Source organism: Amphiura filiformis, chromosome 1 (assembly GCF_039555335.1).
Source record: "Amphiura filiformis chromosome 1, Afil_fr2py, whole genome shotgun sequence".
Classification (NCBI taxonomy): domain Eukaryota; kingdom Metazoa; phylum Echinodermata; class Ophiuroidea; order Amphilepidida; family Amphiuridae; genus Amphiura; species Amphiura filiformis.
The window spans coordinates 8,527,663-8,542,713 of record NC_092628.1 but is presented as its reverse complement, the minus strand read 5'-3'; the positions used below and the strand labels follow the sequence as shown (position 1 = coordinate 8,542,713).

The 15,051-nt window shown below is 38.0% G+C and overlaps 1 protein-coding gene across 1 annotated transcript; it reads right to left on the bottom strand.

Annotated features, from left to right (window-relative positions):
- Nucleotides 1-1,235: 1,235 nt before the first annotated feature.
- On the bottom strand, nt 1,236-12,772 carry LOC140155266 (uncharacterized). Its single transcript, XM_072178028.1, has 5 exons — nt 12,745-12,772; nt 11,693-11,806; nt 11,316-11,429; nt 3,380-3,675; nt 1,236-2,329 (listed from the first exon to the last, which is right to left on the bottom strand). Exons 1-5 carry the CDS (start codon nt 12,770-12,772, stop codon nt 2,108-2,110), a joined length of 774 nt encoding a protein of 257 aa, XP_072034129.1. The 3' UTR covers nt 1,236-2,107.
- Nucleotides 12,773-15,051: the final 2,279 nt, after the last annotated feature.

Genomic DNA, 15,051 nt, shown 5'->3' with positions numbered 1-15,051 from the left:
AGAAACGAAACTAGTTACGTTTATAGGACGTCATCGATCTTTTGGTTTGTTCCCTAATGGACCAACCGTGTTAACGGCTCCGATAGCGACGTTTTAACGCATCTTTGTGTGGGTCCTGAGAACACATCAGACAAATCGAAATGCATTTTAAATACGACGAATGTCCTTTCTGATATCAATTTTTTTTTAATTCGTGATATAATACACACAAATGATTAAAAATTGATATTTTGAAACAGTACTTGAAACTGGGATGAAAACCGTCCATCATATGCAAAATGTTGACCTTTCGTATTGAAGATATAGATTTTTCCCTGAAACACCAAAAATGTTCAATTTATGAAAGGTCCAAATTTTCAATTGATGGTCGGATTTTCATCCCAGCTACATAAACTTTAAGTGCGTGTGATTAGATTTGTAAAGTTTACTTCGAGAACTGCTAAATATCAAAAACATAAAAATATCAAATTTTAATAATTTGCCATCAAATTTATTATATCGCGAACCAAGGACATTCCTCGTATTCAGAATGCAACTCGATATGTCTGATGTGCTCACAGATCCCACAAAAATACTGTGCAAACGTTGCTATCCGATCCCTTAAACAAATAAAGAAACAAACAAACACACATTTCTTCTCCTTATTTACATGCATCACCCTGGTTTATTTATAACGGTTTTGTTTATAAATGTGTTATAACATTTAAATTGATAAAAGGTCATGAAAACAGCTTGAAAACATTTTATATGTAAAAAACACTAAAAACATTTTTTAAATGTTGTTACAATGTTATTGTAGAATATATCTATGCAAACAATTTTTACAATTTTTCAAGCTGTATACCCTTTACATAATCCTACATTTCAACGTTTTCCTTGAACGTTTTGTGTTTGTTGGGATATATTACATAATCTATGTCGCAGCTTAGGAGCTTTGTTAACGCAAGGGATGATGCGTTGCATTAAGTAAGGAGAGACACCTAACCATGTTCTTTCACTTATAATCCTTATTAAGGGTAGGCGGTATTAGGACTGTATAAGTAGGCTGTGTAATTTGATGAATACATATAAAGAATTATGCAAAACAATAAAGTAGATTTTGAATAGATTGCACGGGAAATCGCAATCTCTCTTATGTCTTAATGCGAACTTACAATCAATAAGCAATATAAAATACACTGTACAATGTGCCGTGAATGCAATAACTATGTCCAATAAAATGAAGAAAGCATGCATAATATCGAGTGTGCTTTTATTCAGTGAAGATTTGAATTATTGTTCACGGGTTTACGTATTATGTATCAGGGTTGTCGAATACACTTACATGTCCTCTCCTATACACGGCGACCCTCTTCACAAGAGTGTAATGGATTTCAGTTCAAATACTTAATTATTTTACATTTTGCAGCTTAAATTTAGGAGATAACGCTGACGAAACGTCAGCCAGGTACAAGCGAGTCGAGAGTCGGTGAAGTGGGTAGCCGTAAATAGCTAGTCGGGGCATTTTTACAAGATAGGCTATTGTATAGCCATCAATCGGGCTTCTTAACTTGAGATCTGAACCGACTGTAATGAGGTCTTTTAGCGTGCTCATCTGCCTAGCCTTTATCCGATCATTCCGATGAGCCACGGAGAGAGTGGATATTTTTGGTCCTGCGGAGATTTGAACCCGGGATCTCTTGCACCAAAGGTAAAAACCTTAACTTTAACCAAAGTGTCACGCTATTTATAGTGCTAATCATGCTAGGCTGTGAAGCCATTACAACAGCACTCTGTTAAGTTAAAACTGGAAATTGAACTTGAACATGGGTCCAGTTCAAAGTTACTCAAACTTGTTAAAAACATCTTCGTGATCCTATAGCCATAAGGATTCTATCCATGACATATGGTTATTGAGTTAATGCCAAAAATGTGCATTGTGTTTGAGCTATATAGGATAACCTAAGGTAATGAAACATTCTAGGTGTGGCAAACTGGGTTTTTTCTGATAACAAAGAAATACTTTCAAATAATTAAAACAAAGTTTTGACCAATTTTCATTTCTCTTGACTGCTTGACTAATGCTGCTTCTTTAACCATCAGGAATTTGGTTGCCAATTTGTATCTTCTAATAACTTATATAAAGTGTCCAAGAATCCGCTCTGTATGTTCCTGTAAATGAATTCACGGGACCATAGTTGTCTCGTACATATTTCAGTAATCCAACTGTATTTCCTCCACCACTGTCAATGCCGTAACCACGTGGTATTGATCTAGACCTTGTTATAGGAACGTTGTCACGTGAGTAACCTGACCAATCAACGCTGCTTTCATCAAGGTAGTATGAAATCTGCATGGAACAAAACGTTCGTTATCGAAATGATTATGAACATATTTATGGAAACTATTTCATATATCATAACTACTAAATTGTTGGTCTAAAGTCAATTTATATAAAAGTATACATATTTAGAGTAGGAAACACTTATCAAATCCATATGTGACGTCAAATTTGGGAGAAAATCACCCAGAACCATTTTGACCCAATTTGTTTTATGAACAGCATAACATATTTTCAGTAGTTTTTTATTATAATAAATTTTCAAAAAAAACTTTTAACCAACCTTAACCACCAATGTAATGTATCATATAGAATGTATGTCAAATTCTTTACACTTGAAACCATTCAGCCAATTGCTAAAGACGTCTAATCAATGTGTCTTACAATATTGCCATGTGAATTAATTTACTATTAAAAAAAACACCCAAAAAATCTGTAAAGAATGTGCGGCTGGGATTACGAAAACATAATTTTTGATTATTTTTGTTCAGTAAGGATTATTATTTCTGAACAATAAGAATTCTGCACTTTACAAGTTACACCAAAGAGCCTAAAAATGCACACCAATACTGGCACGCATCCCCGTACCCTCCTTTACACTAATTAGCCCCGGGCATTTTTCTTTAAAAAATATTTTTAAAAACCTCGTGGTATTGGTCAGCTCATTATCTGTGCCAACTTGTATTCCAATCAAACCTTCATGAGTAACATGCAGTAGGGGCGCACCATTTGATTTCAAGGGTGGGCATGAAAGTGTTTTGAAAAAAAACTTCGCCCACTAGTGATACGAAAAAGACTTCGCCCACTGGAGAGACAAAAAATGTATATATCGCCTCACTGATTAGTTAAAAAAACAGCAAAGGCGGCGAAAAACAAATTCCGCCGACTTCTGACCCAAACTCCCACGTCCCCTCCCCGAAAATCATATGGTGCGTCCCCTACAATATTGGTTACAATAGGACATAAAACATTTCGCCTCAATCCACCTATGATTTCGAAAAGCAAATTTGCACGTCATAGGAAAATAATATGACGAGTAACATAAACTCTTACTCTTACCATTAAAATCTCGTCTATAACCACAATATCTGATACGTCTAGTATCCATCTAACTGGTTCATATGATGATAAAACGAGCACCACAGGTTTGTTGGTTTGTGAGCGCGTTTTCAAAGTAACATTCATATTATTTGGACGATTGTTAGTGTTTCCGTGATAGACTGATAACACATGAATACTCTGCGGTTTAGACTCCCCTGTCACGCAGCTGTAAGTGTCTCGTTCGGTTCCACCGTATGAAGCATGGGCAGCTGCTGCACCTACGATTTGCTGGATCTGGCAACTACCTACGGAGGCTGAAGTTGTGAGAAAAAAGTCACGTGGTGTACAATGTAGTATACAATGGAATAATAAAAACTAATAATTAATTTTAAAATACTTTAATGCCAGAGAATGATTTCGAAGACAGATTTTTCTAAATATTTTGACAGTCTTTGTTTCCATGTAAAATGGGCCTACAAAATGGGCGTATATCCGGTAACATTCCATCGGGCAAGCTGCGAATGCAACTTAGCAACTAAATGTGTTTGCAAAATAATTGTTGTATTTAATATAAATATAATTCATTAATAAATGGATAGACAATGTATAATTTATAACCTTAAACCTCGTCTTACATCATTTTCAAGGGCACTAAAACGCTTAAGTAAATGCTTAGATTAGATAATATAAAGAAAGCCGGAAAAGAAAGACTAAATGGAAGTTTATATCTTGCGCTGCACTCAATTTAGGAAAACAAAATGAGATTGACCTACGGCCTTGTCCGAGGGTTGTGTTATCAATTAAATGTTTAGTTGGGTTGCTTTGACAGCTGTCATAATAGTCTGTCTTCTGGTTTGTAATATTTGGTTAACTTTTTACATTGTTTGTCATACTTACGAAGACATGATTCGCTATTATAATCTGGTGAATTACATACACAATAACCATTTTCACACGTAGCGCGGACACGATAACCCAAATGCCCACACGAGCCTGAATCACAGTTTATTCCTGTTTGTGCTAATAAAGACAAGAAAATAGGTAAAGTGTTGCAAGAAACACATTAAAAACAATTTAAAATACATCTAGACATTGCTGAACGAAACGGTAGAAAAGGTGATCCCGCCCGGGAATCAAACCCACGACCTCAGGTTTACCAGACCTGTCTCTTAATAAGCTTCATAATTAAGCTGGCTGGATTTCAAGAAAGTGAGCAGATCTAAGAACTAAGTACTGATATTTGAACCTGTAAGGGACATCCGTTTATAACTACAGACGAATCCTACGAGCCAAGTCATGGTCAGGATTTGGTCGGCCATCTTTGGTTACCCGCTAGCACCAACCTGGTGTTTTGAGGGCCCAATTGTGCAAATAAAAGCCGCCTAACACCTAGAGAAGATGCAAGGACGAGGATGGTTAATCAATATATACAATAGAGATAATTCCGGAGGTAATCTCGTCGCATCTATTCATACATAGTCCTTTTGTTCGCAAGTACATCCATTTGTAGCGTTTGATATGGTGTATACATGAAACCGCCATGGTTGATCAATTTTGCACGCTGGAATTGGAAATATATCCAATGTTTCTATAGTTAATCCGATTATTATGTCACTTCAACAGTGAATAGACCATGTAGAAGCTGTGTGTTTTGCCGAAGGGAACTGTATTGTGTTGTAAACTTTAATCATTTTTTTTGTCTACCTGTGTTTTCGCGTAAGGTGTAAAACGGGTGATGGAATGCAGTTTAATATTTCCGCCAAGGCCGAATCATTTCACATTTTGGGTGCATTGTAGCCGACGGGTACCCAACTAAAGGCTGCTAGTCAAGTGTAGGAATGCGTAGATTTGGATTCGTCTATATATTAGAGAGATTGCAATTTTCCAAACGTAGAGGTAGACCGTACGTTTTACGTAGCTATGCATCGCAGTGAGGCCACATACTTAACCAACGTTCGTGTGGTGACGCTATGTCCTATAGTCAGTCATCTAGTGATTTGTTTTGCATCCAATCAGCCTGGGGTCACTCCTCCCTACGTTATACATAAATTCGCCCAGTCCCATTTCCATAATATGAAATTTAAAAAAAAAGGAATTTCAGTTCGGCAGAGGTGGGCCTCGAACCCACGCCGCGACTACATACAGAACACTCAAGTCCAACGCGCTAATCCATTGGACCACATCCATTGGCCCAAATCCCCAATTGGATTTTCTGGTAAATGAGGTGAATTTTAAAAATTTGCTCCCGTGATAGCCTGCAATTTCAATTTATATGGATTCCATGATTATGAAAACCATTTTGTCTGTCTGTTTATTTGTTTACCTAGGTTAGTCCGTATTAAGAGACGCACGCTTGAGGTCCATGGGAAAATCCACGGTCCAAACCTAGAAAAATTGGCGTGTTATTAATATTATAGGGGATTATAATCTTCTGTCCCTCCTATCTCTAGGTGAATTTTGTATGACCTACCCCCGCCCCCCGTCGCGGGTTGCCATTTTCATTACACCCTTCAGACTTGTGTTCGGGTTTGTTTTTAATTTGACATGTAGGCCTATAGGCCGAACCGTATTTGTCATAATTAAGCGCTATACCTAAATGTATAGCTATGCTATATATTATTATGTAATATCATGTACATGTAGGCCTATGGGGTGGGGTGGGTGCAGAGGTGTGTGAGGTGGGTAGTGGGGGTGTATGTAGGGAAACTTTGGGGTGGTACTCAACCCACTTTAACCATGAATTTCAATGCCAGGCTTATTATTTTTTTCCTTAAGGTTATTTAATAGGTTTTTATAAACTTCCATGTTTTACCTGGTATTGTTTTGGCTGCTTCATTAGGGCCTATGACTTTCGGTGGGTTTCCAAAAGCAGTTTCAAACAAACACAAACAAAAGGCACCATACCCAGTCACCTTCATGACAATTGAAACACTACGTCAAGTATTAACATCCAAGTTATTCTGTTTTTAGGCAAGCATTTTAAATAATTGCTTGAACAGGTTTTTGTTTAAAACAAAAACCTGTTTAAGTTAACAATGATAATGAATGGTTCTTATAAGGTACAATCTCTGATGAGGCGATGCTTTACTCAAAGCGCGTAAAGCACGAAATTTACAAACAAACATAAAAACAATCAATTTATAATGATTGGTTTTAAGCTGGCGTTTAAATAACGAAAGTCTGGGGGCGTAACGAAGGTTATTTGGAAGTGTGTTCCAAACAGTTTGCTTGATCATAAAACATACAGCGTAATATTATGTTTTGTAAAAGAAAGTTTTGTTTAAAATATTGCCCAATTGCATGTAAGATTGTTGGACAAAGTTGTTTTGAGGAGAAGCAAATTTCAACACATTGGTCCGATGATCACGGTGATGATGAAATCAAATAATTAATCACTCACGTGATTAAAGATCCTCATCGTGCTATAAACATGATCAGTAGGAGCGCTATTAGGCCTGGGAATTTCGTTGCTATATTGAAGTTCTGGCAACACTGTAGCCATGCCGGTATTCCTATTAAACCCAGGGATATCGATCCACAATGCTAGTATTAGCCTTAGATTTCACGTTTCACCATCAATTGAGTGTTAATTTTGACTAAATTCAGAAAATATTTTGGTGTATATAAAATTGAAATAAAATTTTCTGCCTCCTAAACCACATAAATTTTAGCACAATTGGGTATCACGAATCGTTATATATGATGTGCAGTTAATATTCATATATTCTTTTATACATAGGATGCTTCAGTTTTAACACAAAAATATTTCATTAAAAACCTTCCCACTCGAAGATTTCAAAAAGGTAACCGCGCTTCCCTAGAATGTGCAATAAATTAGCATTAAAATTTTTCTTATTTTAGCAACATTCTAGAAACTCTGGCGTATGGCGATCACTGCTGTACTATTATATGAATGAAGACAGGTGATGAGTGCAACCTGCTGAAGTGCAGAGCGATCTACTATTCAAACAATGTATTCATCTATTGCTATGGGAGTTAATCCGATTATGACGGCACTTATCAAGCGTAAAGAGTAGAAATACAACAATACGTGTACTGTGCTGCGCATAATACATAGGGAGCCTGCCATTTTTCTTGTAGGCCTATATAAATAGTCCCCGGGGTATATGCGTTGGGTTTCCCCCTTTTATTCAAGATTTTTGCATAGAACACCAAGATAATTTAAGAAAATGGAAGATTAGATTACCATAAAAACAAAACAGTACCGTAATCTTTATCGGGGTTATGTAAAATAGGGGCGGCACCGGGAATTTTTTTTCCGAGGGGCATGGGGGGAGGGCAAAGTGAATTTCAGGGGAGGGGTCAAATCGACAAATTTTGCGCAAAATTGCCGCAAAAGGTGGACATTTACGTAATTTTGGGGGTTTTGTCTCAAAAGTGAGGGGGGGGAGAAAAATATTTGGGGGCCACTGCCAAAGAATGCTTGCCCCTCCCCCTTTTTGACCTGCCAACAAACCTGTTCCCCTATAATAATTCCCCACCCCGAGGATACACAAAATTATTGCGCCACCCCTCACCTGTCAAAATACATGATATGTTGACTAAAAGATTCGTAGGGAAACACTCGTTCTCTACGTTTACTTTACCTAGACACGACGTAAAATCAGCCTATTTCAACGTAGAACGTACGTTTTAATACTACGTTGAGTCCAAAATGTGAAATCGCAATGTCATTTTTTATACGCAAAGTATCACACACATTTCAAAGGACAATCTCTGCGTATGAATATCGCGTTTAAATTTAGTCCATTTTTAACACATCGCTGTACCTTTATTATAATGATTTGTTACAAACAAAAGGATCATAATAATAATTAGACTTTCCTTCGTATGTTCATTATCCTTGACTGTCTTCAACATATTGTGAAATGGACAAATTTTGTGAATTTTCAACGATGTATCTACGTCGATTTCGCACGTGGACAATCTTCAAAAATGGCTAAATACGTGACCTCGCTTCGATACAGGAGAGTGGTTTTGAATAGATCTACGTCCGTCCGATACCTACGTTTGGAAATCGCAATCTCTCTATTGCTTTTTTTTATGTCCACTGCTAAGGAACTTGCTCTTGATCTGCTTCTTCAGTTCCAACAGCTTCATGCGTTTTTGTCATACGGTTATATTTAATACGTCCTAGCTCTGGAATCACGAAATTGAAACTTTTCCTTGGTCTTAACGTGATTTGATATTTCGGCAACAAGGAAGAATATATTAATATATTGTATCTCCGTTTTTACGAGGGTCATTCAAAAAGTTTTACTTCCATCATCACATCTCTGGTATCTTACGTGCCAGGCAGTTGAAATTACCCATGATTATATACTTTTGAAGCTACAAAATAACAGTTATTTGATGAAAATATGATTTTTGGTTATTTAGATATATTAGTGAAAACGAATACAGATTTTGTACGTCGAAAACGGTTAAAAACTGAAGTCGAAAGTTTAGTAAGAATCATTTGTAGCTTAGGATACAAATGTTTGTGACATTTGCCAGATTTCGACTAAACCACGTTAATTGGTAATTAGTAATTACGTCCCGGGGGGGCACTTCAATTTGAAATGGATATAGGTGTAGGACTGGCGCTTTCGCACTAAGGGGCATTCGGTGAGAGCAACATGTAAAAAATATGGGGTCATTGGGTGAGAGCATTTTTTTGGCATTCGGTGAGAGCAAAATGTAAAAAATATGGGGTCATTGGGTGAGAACATGACCTTTTTTTTAATGGAATCTTTGGGTGAGAACCAAAACAGCGCCACAAAAACCTCGAAAATCGAATTTCTAGTTCTAAATGGCTTCAAATTTCTTTATTTTTTCAAAATAAGTAACAAAATCAGTGATAAATGAAAGTTGCTGTTCAAATTGAACTTGTAAGGGTCTTTAGGTGACAGATCAAATGGAAAAATAGGGGGTCTTCGGGTGACAGAGCGCGGAGCGAGCATGTGTTCGTAAAAAAATATGGGGTCTTTGGGTGACAGCGATGCTGAAAAAGGGGGTCTTAACAGCCCTACATACGCGTCACCTCCAAAGTTGGAATGCCCCCCCCCCCGGGAATTACGTCTTTATTTTAAGCAATGTGTGCATCTTGACATGACAGTCAATCCTTGTTTACACACACATGCGTATTCATTAATTCCATCCACACGTCCATATACACATTGCGCAGTCATTTATGGCCCATTCAGTGATTTGCTCATCCGGACGATTGTAAAAATCAACAAAATTCATATTTTGGTACCTTTGTCATTATCATAGATGTACTAACATAGCCGAAAGCCGTGTATTTAAGACAAAATAAGGCATTTCATGAATCTGTTATTTATAAACTGACAGTATATAAATTAGCTTTTTTTTTTGCTTTTTTTTTTTTGCCAAATTATTCATTACTTTGCTTTGCTTTTTTTGCCAAATTCTTCATTACAAAAATACCAAATGACAATTTGAATGACTTATCCTGCACTTTGATGGAAATATATAGGAGCTGTGCAATAGTTATGAGCCCCCGGGGGGTAAAATTTCTAAACGGCTCGCCAAAAATCGCTTGCCCCCCCCCCCCTCTCGCCAACAATTCTTTGCCCCCCCCCCTTGAACATGCCAAATTTGTGGGATCCCAAATTCCAAACTTTAAATGCTCTAGATGTATGTTGCGAGCGCAGCATGGAAGGAAAAAGTGCATATTTAAGCGTTTTCGTACCGTTTTCCTAAGCCATTTTAGAGCATTTTATTAAAAAGGCGCCCCGTGAATGCGTACCAAAAAATTGCTTGCCCCCCTTTCGGCTCGCCAACCCCCCCCCCCAATTTTACCCTCCCCCAGGGCTCATAATTATTGCACAGCCCCGAAACAATTTTAATTTTTTTACGCTTGCGCTGGGATAACTGAATCGGACTTTAATGTCTGAGCATGAGTTAAATGTCATAGTTGGCATAACAATACGATATGGTCAACGCAAGTATACTGTCTTCAGCTTGAACAGGTACTTTATAATATCACATTTAGTGCCTGTACATCCTGGGTCACACACACACACATGTGTAATCATTGACATAGACCATTCACACATATAACACTTGCGCAGTCATTAATGTCTGATGTCACAGTTGTGTTTGGGCAAACACCAATTTCTATTCTCTTGAACAACCCATACCAACCCTTAACTTATCCTGATACACCTTAATGGGTAACATGTATTAACCCACCTTGACACCCCTCCACCCATACTGATACGTAGTGGCGTAGCCAGTGGTGGTGGTGATGCCCCACCACCGCCCCCGGTGGAAAAATGTGGTCAACAATAGACAATGTTTTGTGCGCTGCTTGTGCAGAGTGAAGAAACAAAATACATGTTGCTCAAATGCTTCAAATGTTGGTTTTGACTCTTCCCTTTGTGCCTGTTTACGTTGTCATATAAACATAAACTTAAAACGCTTTTTTGATTCGTGAGCGTACTGGGTAAAAACAATTTCTGACAGCAACAAATATTCCTGTCGGTACATTTACAAGTTTTGCCCGCTTCAGAAAACCTGGCTATGCCACTGCTGATACCACTCAACCCCTCTTGTCAACCCTTCACCCATCTTGACACCCCTTAACTCACAATGACACCCTTATCTCACACTGACACCCACCGGCTTACCCAACACCCCATTTACCTTTCTTGATACCCCTTAATCGATCAAAAAATAACACTAAATTAACCCACGTTGAGTGTATTGAAATCAATGATAAGATTTTACTAAATCATTCCCATTTAAGGGCATTTTATCAACAACCGGTAGTGACTGGGTTTTAAGTATAGGAATACACAATGTGTTACCCACATTTCTGTTTCGTTATGCAAAATGTCGATGACGAAAAACAATTGGCTTTACAAATATTCATCCTACCATTTCAAGCAGTACAAACCCGCAACAAATACGTTACTTTTTTACTTACTTGTATCGCATGTGGTTCCAGTGTATCCAGCAGCACATGTACAGGTATAGGAATCTACTCCATCTGTACAACTACCTCCATTTTGACATGGGTTAGGGATGCAATCGTTGATATCTGAAAACCAATTATTATTGGATGGGCAAATATTTCAACATGTCAATACTGTGGTTTAAAAAAACAAGATTTTTGTGTTCACATATGTCTACGTGTAGCCAGCAGCATTATTTGCAGGTAAAAGATCCATTCGATCTGGCCCTCCAGGTTAACATAGAATAGGAGCAATCATTTATATATCAAATCTCATGGCTTTACAAGTATTTAATGTACCTTTTCAGATAGTGACAATCCGAAGCAAATATGATACTTTCTTTACTTACTTGTATCGCATGTGGTTCCAGTGTATCCAGCAGCACATGTACAAGTATAGGAATCTACTCCATCTTTACAACTACCTTCATTTTGACATGGATTAGGGCTGCAATCATTGCTATCTGAGAACCAATTATTATTGGATAAGCAAAGATTTAATGCTCTAATTCAGTAAAATGATGAATTTTTTTAGAATAAGATCATAATCCCTGTTTTATTCGACAACTCATTGATACACACAGTGAAAAATATTGGCCCCGGAATGAAGCATATATTTTTTTCTGTTTTAGCTCATTTGTTCGGCCCAAAATTAAAAGAGGACATTATCGCACATTATTGCTTTAATACCTTCAATAAATCACAGCAGCATTTAAATACTAAATCTTATAACATTTTACATTTTTGTACAAGTACAAGTACATGACCCCTCTTGACACCTCTCCATCCATACTGATACCTAGCCAGTGGTGGTGGTGATGGTGGGGGTGTCCCCCGCTCATCATGGCCGTCGGTACATCTTAAGCCGTCGGTACACGACGGGCTTTGGTGAATAAAAATGCGGTCAACAATAAACAATTTTTTGTGCACTGCTTGTGATGGGTGAAGAAACAAAATACATGTTGCTCAAATGCTTCAAATGTTTGATGTGACTCTTCCCCTTTTGCATGTTTACGTTGTCATATAAACATAAACGCACACTTTTTTGACTCGTGAGCGCACTGGGCAAAAACAATTGGGGTCAACAATTCACAGCTTCTAACAGCAACAAATATTCCTGTCGGTACATTTACAAGTTGTACCCCCTTTAAAAAACCTGGCTACGCCACTGCTGATGCCACTTAACCCCTCTTGCCAACCCTTCACCCATCTTGACACCCCTTAACTCACCATGACACCCTTATCTCACACTGACACCCACCGGCTTCCTCAACACCCCATTTACCTTTCTTGATACCCTTTAATGGTCAGATTTAGCTAAAGCATTTCCATTTAAGGGAATTTTATCAATAACCGGTAGTGACTGGGTTTTAAGTATAGGAATACACAATGTGTATTGTACATGTTTCTTCTATAACCCTCAAAGCCATTTTTCATTGATTATTTTGAATATTTAATGTTTATAATGCTGTTTTAATGCCACTCTAACCCATTTTTTGAGTGAAAAAAAGTATTTTGGTGGCCATTTTTGACCTCATAATCGGCATTATTTTGGATTTGAAACATGTTAACAACACAATTGGGGAGAAATGTTTCTGCTGTAACCTTCAAAGCCATTTACCATTGATAAGTTTGAATATTTAATGTGTTAAATGCTGTTTTAATGCCACTCTAACCAAGGCCATTTTGGACCTCATAATCGGCGCCATTTTGGATTAAAAACATATTAGCAACATCATTTAGGGAGAAACGTTTCTGTTATAACCCTCAAAGCCATTTTTCATCGATTATTTTGAATATTTATTGCTTATAATGTTGTTTCAATGACACTCTAACCCATTTTTTTTAGCGAAAAAACATATTTTGGCGGCATTAATCCAGCCTCTATGTTACAGAGGTTCTAATTGATGACATTTTAGACAACCATGATATCACATCATTTAATTAAACAGCCTTGATTTAGCGATATTGTCATCTCACCTGGTTAATATGAATATTTATATGGTTGCTATGGGCGGCCATCTTAGATTGTGGGTGTCCTAGACCCGGGGGTCCTAGACATCAGACAACCATGACACCCTCTTCATTCAATTAGACAGTCTTGATTTCATAGGGATAGAGACCTAAATGGCCCTTGCAGGTCAAGCAGATTCCGAATTATTATCATTTCATCTGGCTAATATTAAATAGGCCTATGATGATTATCTGGTTGCTATGGGCGGCCATCTTGAATTTCAGGTGTCCTAGACCTCAGACAACCATGAAACCCCCTTTATTCAATCAGAAAGCCTTGATTTAGTGGGGATAGACACCTTAATGACCCTTGTAGGTCAAGCAGATTCCGAATTATTGTCATTTCATCTGGCGAATATGATGATTATGGTTGCTACGGGCGGCCATCTTGGATTTCAGGTGTCCTATACCTCGGACAACCATGAAACCCCCTTCATTCAATCAGACAGCCTTGATTTAGTGGGGATAGACACCTCAATCACCCCTCTAGGTCAAATAGTTTCAGAGTTATTGTCATTATACCTGGTTCATAAGTACATTTTGGCGGCCATTTTGAAAAACGGCCATATACAGAGTTTGCCCGGGTTTGGAATTTTCCACCTAGTAGAATTTGAAAGACCTATGCATACCCTACTCGAATCAACATTCAAACTTTCTCCCTGAAAAATTGTATACGGGTCTGTAGGACAGGGCCAGGACTATTAACAACACTCACACATCGTCCGTGATTAAGGCATGATTGCAACCGACAATCGCTTACATCTAACGGGAGCAAAATATGCATACAAAACAAAAAGAAATTTAAAGAAACATATGTACACATGCAGCCATTTGTGATCTTGCGACCACGTTTGAATCAGGTAATTGGCATGACTGACCAACTCACTGACTGACTTGGATTTGAGATGGCCCTTTTCGGCTACCAAGAATATTTACGTCATAATATTGGTGAGATGGATAATGTAGCATATCTAGGCATCAACAGCTGAAATGTAGGAGATAACGCTTCGGCCAGGCACAAGTGACCTGGTTAATGAAGGGAGTCGCCGTAGATAGCTGGTCGGTCGGGGCAATTTTTACAGAACAGTCAAGTGTAGCCAACAATCGGGCTTATTATTCTGATCGGAACCGACTGTAACGAGGTCTTTTATCATGGGTCATCTGCCCCGCCTTTACCAGATGAGCCACGGGGAGAGCGCGTAAGTTTGTATTTGGTCCTGCTGGGAATTGAACCCGGGACCTCTCGCACCAAAGGCAAAAACCTTAACCATTGTGCCACGAGGCAAATACCTTAACCAGTGTGCCACGAGGCAAATACCTTAACCAGTTTGCCACGCTGCGCTTATAAGCAAGTTAATCAAACAAAATTGATCATGCTCGGAAAGTACAAGCCGTAACTATACTATTTTCACCCTGATGTGGCAGTGACGTTAACGCGTTAAGGGGGTACTACACCTCTGTGGTAAATTTGTGACTATTTTTGCATTTTTCTCAAAAAATAATAACACACTGGTAACAAAAGTTATGTATATTATTGGGGCAAGGAATCCAATTACTACATTTAAATTTCACTGACTCAAGACAAGCGGTACAGTATATATGATAGGAAATGAGGTACATCTTAGCGGTACCTTATTTCAACACCCTCTAACCTTTTACGAAACTCTTACGTGTGTGTAAAATTTAGTATGACTGC